The sequence below is a fragment of the Limulus polyphemus genome, unplaced genomic scaffold (genome assembly GCF_000517525.1).
Source record: "Limulus polyphemus unplaced genomic scaffold, Limulus_polyphemus-2.1.2 Scaffold4255, whole genome shotgun sequence".
NCBI lineage: Eukaryota > Metazoa > Arthropoda > Merostomata > Xiphosura > Limulidae > Limulus > Limulus polyphemus.
Genome location: NW_013669865.1, coordinates 19020 through 26145, shown reverse-complemented (window position 1 = coordinate 26145; position 7126 = coordinate 19020). Strand labels below are relative to the sequence as shown.

Below are 7126 nucleotides of genomic sequence, written 5' to 3'. Positions count from 1 at the left end.
AACTTAGTCCTCACTTATTGATTTAGATATGCAAACAGATTAGCTTAGTCCTCACTTATTGATTTACATATGCAAACAGATTAGCTTAGTCCTCACTTATTGATTTATATATGTAAAGAGATTAACTTAGTCCTCACTTATTGATTTAGATATGTTAACAGATGAACTTAGTCCTCACTTATTGATTTAGATGTGCAAACAGATGAACTTAGTCCTCACTTATTGATTTAGATATGTAAACAGATTAACTTAGTCCTCGTGAACAGCAAAATTTACATACAGCTGTATCTTTTTTCATACTTCATGGATTTCAAATCTGTAAAAAGATTCTGAATAGTTGAGTCAAGTACTTTATTTCTATCAATCAGCACTTTCTGGGACATAATATTTCAAAATTTGGCATAACACCTAGAGGGGTTTGTTTTTCGTGACTAGGGGTCTTAAATAAGCACTCTTCATGATTTAATACTGTCACTTTATTAATCAGTTGTGTCTTAATAGTTTAGTCCAGAAAAATTACTCTCCATCCAAAAGGATTTGGGAGATATGTGTGATTCACTGTTAAACTCAAGTTGTTTTTTTTTGTGCAAGTGATTAACTACAGGAATTAATCAGTTAAATCAAGAATTGTTTCACAGATTTTTCTCTGCTACATATAGAACTCGGATATATAATTTTACATGATTAACTACAGGAATTAATCAGTTAAATCAAGAATTGTTTCATAGATTTTTTCTCTGCTACATATAGAACTCGGATATAATTTTATATTTATCAATAAATGAAATTTTTTTCTATAGTTAAGAGATTTTTTCTGTACATTAAGTTTAAAGATAACTAGCTTTATCCTAAAACATTATTTGTGGCTCATCTTGAAAATGGAGTGCTCTTTGTATAATGAAAGTTAAGCCTAAGAATCACAGTTAAAACATTTGAATAATATTGCCTCAGCAGTAACAATAGGCACAAACAAGGGTGAAACATTGCCATTAAAACCTTTTCATTATTAGTTGATATCTTGGATTAACACCTTACTTACTGGTTGCCATCCATCTGTAAATTTACTGATAGTCAGTAAAAAAAAAGTCACCTTTTAACACTGTCCATAAACCTGTACGTAGAAATAAATGTTTTATTTTAATGATGTCTGTAATAAAGAAATACAGTATCAGTAAAAAACAGGCCCCTGTTTGTTAGGAAACACTACATTGTAAGGTTGGCAACTCTGCTTCAAACCTAATATCACATAATGATAGTAGTAGAGATTTTGATGGCAGTATTTCACTTTTGTTTTGATAAAGCCAAAAGAGTCTACAGTACATTTTATGTACCCTCTATCTATTATTTGTAGTCTGTAGTTTATTACATGTGATTTTTATGAAATGTGATAATTCTTTCAGTATTCATTCGTTTATTCAGTAAAGTATTAAGCACATCTGTAAAAATGTCTAGCAGTTTACTGTATCTTAGCTTGTATACATAGGCTGTTAGTTTTGTTAAGTTGCATATTGCCGTTAACACGCAAGCTATTCAGATTTATTAGTGGGTCTGAGCAGTGGCACAAAGCGCTGATAGTTTTAGGCTCTCAAATCACAGAGCAAAGAAAAAAGAAAAGCAGTGATTCAGTTAAAACAATGTGATTGCCATTTTCAATTTCTTCTGTCAAAACCTTAAATATTCCAAATTTCTTATTTGTTCAGCTTGGTTGATAGTTTAACAAATGTAAATTTTTATTTTAAATTCTTGAGTATGCCAATAATGTCATCTTCTTATTACTTGTTTTAGTGGTTCCAGGCTCGGTGATTCAACTGGCATCATCTTCACATGAAGATGGGCTCGAGGAGGTACAAACCATCACCATGCCAGCCTCAGAGATTGATGCTACGGGAACAGTTCTCCAGTATACACTAGGGCCAGATGGGCAGTTTTTTGTACAAGGTAAATGTATATATTTTTGGTTCTCTGTATGGATAACCAGTTCTTAATACTAGGTAAACTAGTTTATCCTGTCATGATTTACTTAACTAGTTTCTTTTGTGGGATATGTTATCCGTCCTTTGTATAAAGGCTTTTTTTTTCTTTCTTCTTTTCTTTTTCCATTTTAACAAGTTTATATTTTGCCGGGTAAAGTTTTGTTTTTTGCTTAAGCCAAAAGTGTTTTTTTTTCTCTTTCTCGAAGGATAGACACTTTGATAAGAAGGTTCTTTCTCTGTTTGAGGACAGATTACTATTCTAACTATCACATGACTTTTTCATTCACACTTCTTAAGGTCAGACTGGTTCTTCTTGTTCTTTGTTCTGGATAGATTTTTTTTAGTTCAGTATTAGGTCTACAGATTGGTAAGTTCTTTTTTTTTTTGTAGGTGTTATCTACAAATACATGTTCATTCTTGAAGAAAATTAACTGAATAGTTTGTGACAAATAAAATACTGCTGTTATCAGAGCTAGGTTTTAAAAACTTTTTTTTTTCTGTCAAGATACAAACGGATTATTATATGTAATATTCGTGTTGATTTGTAGTCAGGTGGCCAATTCATTTGGTTTCTAGTCACTCATTAAAACTGAAGTAATATAATTATTTTGTCGCAAAGGTTATTTATATGCATAACAAAGTTTGGCTGAATACGTTGTTGATTTTTTGAACACAAATTCATGATTTTAAAAATGAACACTAATTTACTGGAGGAGGATAAGTACATATCATGTAGATGTGAATTAATCGTTTTTTGAGGATAAGTACATATGTAGATGTGAATTAATCGTTTTTTGAGGATAAGTACATTTCATGTAGATATGAATTAATCATTTTTTGAGGATAAGTACATATCATGTAGATGTGAATTAATCGTTTTTTGAGGATAAGTACATATCATGTAGATGTGAATTAATCGTTTTTCTTGTGCTATCTTAGCACCTGTTTCAGGAGAAGGGTTTGAAACATACCAGTTCAGCACTGAAACTAGTGGTCAAACTACTGAACTCCAGCAAAGTGTCATCATGGCAACACCTTCAATTGTCCAACCTCAAGAACATCTTGGAGGGATGTCACAGAAAAGGGAAAAGAGACTCCTGAAAAACAGGTAATAAGAAAGGAAGTGAGGCCAGTCTGAAAATTTCCTGAATTAACATTTACAAGAGCTGTGTATATTAGAATATCTAGATTTTGTTTTTTATCCATCCTGTTCCAAAACGTACTCATCTTTGTATTATTGTTCAGTTTTGTTTGTTTTTCCTTCAGAAATACCAATTTCTATTTCATCGGGTTTGTTCAGAGTTATTCTCATGCATGTTAACAAACTTACTAAAACACGTGTACAATCTTTGTGTCATCAAATGTGTTAAACCTGTTAAGTATTCAAAATTTTGCTTTAAATTGTTCCAAAAATGTCTATCCTTTTACCATCACACTGTTTAAAAATTAACATCATCAGATTTATTCAAAAATTATCCACCCTAGTGTTTTTTTTTTGTTTTATCTACCTTCTTTTTCTATATATATACTGAGTATTGTAAAAAATGAACCAAGCATGAACCAGTGGTTAGTGTGCTGGACCTTGGATCTACATATCTATTGTTTGCATCTCCATTACTGCAAAAAAAAATTTTAAAAATGCTCCACTCTTTGGGGCCATGGGTGCAATATAAGGGTAATGGTAAAATCCTACAATTTGGTCAGAGAAGACTAGCACAAGAGTTTGTGCTGTTGACTGGATGCAATATAAGAGCAATGGTAAAACCCTACTATTTGGTCAGAGAAGAGCAGCCCAAGAGTTAGTGCTGTTGACCAGGCATTTTTCCTCTTGTCTGTCAGTTCAGAATTATGGACAATTGGCCTACGATTTGCTTCTCACAAATATCGGGAAACAAACAAACAATTGTCAAAAATATCGTCCCTTTTATTTACTTGTGAGAAAATATTTATCATTGTCTATACTTAACAATCGTTAGAAGTATCCATCTTTGACAACACTAAATTTGAGAATATCAAAAAGTAAAAGATGTGATCGATAAATCGTGATAATCGAGATTATAAATATTATAAATGCCTTTAAGTAGTTTTATCTATTATAAGATTGAAAATGCTTTACAAGTGATTTACGAGTGTAGATTAATAGAAATTAAACAGATGTATATAGAATAAGTAAAGAAATAAGTATACATATTCAAACATTAATATCTCGTGTATATCTTATGTGTGTGTGTGTGTATATATATATGTATCCAGTGAGATATCAATATTGTGTGTGTTTATATATATATATATATATACTTATTCTATGTATATATAAGTTCAACTTATTTCATTGTACAACCTTTGTAGAACATAATAATTATATACTCTGCATTTCTCAACGATGCTTCCATTTTTAGTAATTCTGTCATAGCACATTTTTACCATATATTTATTACTGCTTGCTCTAATTCAGATTTTGGTTGGTTATACATTATTTCTTTTATACTTTCTAATCTTTAAATAAACCTTCTTTTGTTTCTTTAAACTCTATAAACTATTTGTATGTTCTTTCTACTGAAAACCTAAACATTATTGGCCATTTCAGAGTTGATCTTAGAATATTTTGGAACTCAAAAACAGCATTTTATTTTACACGGGATTTGAGTCCTTGAACGTAATTTAAGTCTGGAAAAATTATATTTAAATTAGAAATTACATGGAAATAAAACATTAGATGAAAACTTAAGTGTTGTACAAAACTAGGTTTTGTTTTTTGTGTTATTAAAAATTTCAATTTTTTTACTATTTGAGGAACTACATATTTATTACCTGGACAATCACGGAGTACTGTGATAACTTCGTAACAGCACAGACTATTAATATAGCTTTGAGTGTAGTGCAACAGCCAAGTTATTCAAAACTCTATAGTTAGGGGGCCTGGCATGGCCTAGTGATTAGGGTGTTTGACTCACAATCTGAGAGGGTCATGGATTTGAATGCCGGTCAGCTAATATGTTAGCCCTTTCAGCTGTGGAGGTGTTATAATGTGACGGTCAGTCTCACTGTTTGTTGGTAAAAAAAAAGAGTAGTCCAATAGCTGGCTGTGGGTGGTGTTGACTAGCTGCTTTCCCTCTAGTCTATCACTGCCAAATTAGGAATGGCCTACTGCAGATAGCCCTCGTGTAGCTTTGTGCAAAATTCAAAACAAACCATATATTTAGAATATGTTAGCCCTTTCAGCTGTGGAAGTGTTATAATGTGACAGTCAGTCCCACTGTTTGTTAGGTAAAAAAAAGTAGCCCAATAGCTGGCTGTGGGTGGTGTTGACTAGCTGCTTTCCCTCTAGTCTATCCCTGCTAAATTAGGAATGGCCTACTGCAGATAGCCCTCCTGTAGCTTTGTGCAAAATTCAAAACAAACCATATATTTAGAGAATTGTTTTAAAGTTTTATCAAGTTCTTATATGTGGAATCCTCAGTTTACACTTTAATTCTAGTGTTAGTTGCCAGTAAATACTGATTGTTTTCATACAGTGTGATTTAAACCTCTTACTTTTAAAATACTCAAAGTTCTTAAGAACAAATAGTGAGAGATACAAGATTCCCATTTATTTATTTTATGAACTCATTAGCTTTATTTTACTCATTATCACGAACATCTGATAATTCAGAAATAGATTAATGTCTGTGTGGCCCCAAAGGAAGGAACGCCTGCTACTGATCTTGGTAGTTACGATCTGATTTAGTTATATCAGTAATATTTCAGAAAATATCTTTACAAATACAAATTATTTTCAAAATTATAGCTTACTAAAATTAAACATAAATTAATCTGTTATCAGATTTACTGAAACTATTATGAAGGTTTCAACTGTTATCAATCCACTACAACTTTTTTTTTAAACATATATTTTAATTAAGATATGCTTTAATTTTGTATTGCTGGAAGAAAATTAATCTCTTGAACTTAGATATAGATAATTTTCCTATTGTAGGGAGGCTGCTAAAGAGTGTAGAAGGAAGAAGAAAGAATACATTAAGTGCCTCGAGAACAGAATTGCGGTGTTAGAAAACCAAAATGAAGCCCTGATTGAAGAGCTGAAGACCCTTAAACAGTTGTACTGCTAAACGAATGAGTGATCTGAAACCTTTACTGTGAAAACAAAACTACAACCCATGAGCTAGTCTCTTCAAGGATGTGATAGTTTCAGACTTGAACTAACTCAGAATAGCTGAGTTTAAATTACGGAAAGTGTTTTTAAAGATAAGTTGGACAAGCAGTATTGTTGATTCGTGAGCTACATGGGAAAAAGATCAACCATGAAAATAAGAATTATTTAGAGCACCTTATGAAATTGAAACTTTAATTAGTGATATCCATTACAAGTTTTAAGCTTTGTATTTTATAGTTTTTTTTTTAATTATTTTGTATACATATATATGAAATATCAGTAACTAATTTTCAGTAATAATTTAATTTCTTTAATACAAAAAAGCTTATTTATAGACAGTTATCATGTTTCTTTTATCTTACAACATGGATTATATATTCAACATGTATAACTGATGAGTTAGGAGTGTGAGTTACTTGATTGTTTTATCTCTATACAGTGATCGAAGTGAGGGGTTATACGTGAGGTACAGCACACCCCCCACTTCTTAAAATCAAAGCTATCCATACCACCATTTTTATTTATGTAAAGTGACACCCAGGATTTTTTTAGCTCACCTGCTGAGGCGTGCTACACCTCTACTTATTTTTCCCAATTCAAACACTGGTTTTATATATATAATCTTGTTTATCAAGCATCTCAGTTTTGCTGCGTGTGGGTGTGTAATCAGTTTTAGGATATTGTGTAATAATCACTGTATGTTTTTGTTTTTCAATATTTATTCATCATGATAAGGACTGGTCTTAACAAGTTGGGAACCATGTGCTGCAGTTAGATCATCGCAACTTCTGTGGTCATGAAGTCTCTTTAGTCCATGCTTTTTGATTCAATAATTGATAGTTTTAGTTTTTTATAAAGATTTTCAGACATGCATATAGCACCTGTGGTCACGTTAAATATGAACTTCCCTATTTTATAATGTTAAATGAATTTTTTTGCTCCATCATGTAGATCAAGGTGCATGTCAGCTTGTCATCATGTAGATCAAGTTGTACATCAG

General features: G+C 31.6%; 1 protein-coding gene across 5 annotated transcripts in view; it reads left to right on the top strand.

Annotated features, from left to right (window-relative positions):
- LOC106470859 (cyclic AMP-dependent transcription factor ATF-1-like) overlaps positions 1 to 7120 on the top strand; it is a 17392-nt gene extending 10272 nt beyond the window's left edge. For all 5 annotated transcript variants that reach the window (XM_013931437.2, XM_022399503.1, XM_013931438.2 and 2 more), the window contains exons 3-5: positions 1786 to 1938; positions 2913 to 3081; positions 5950 to 7120. In XM_013931437.2, the coding sequence (XP_013786891.1) occupies positions 1786 to 1938; positions 2913 to 3081; positions 5950 to 6082 (455 nt within the window). In that variant the 3' untranslated portion in view covers positions 6083 to 7120. The remainder of the gene's footprint in view (positions 1 to 1785; positions 1939 to 2912; positions 3082 to 5949) is intronic.
- Positions 7121 to 7126: the final 6 nt, after the last annotated feature.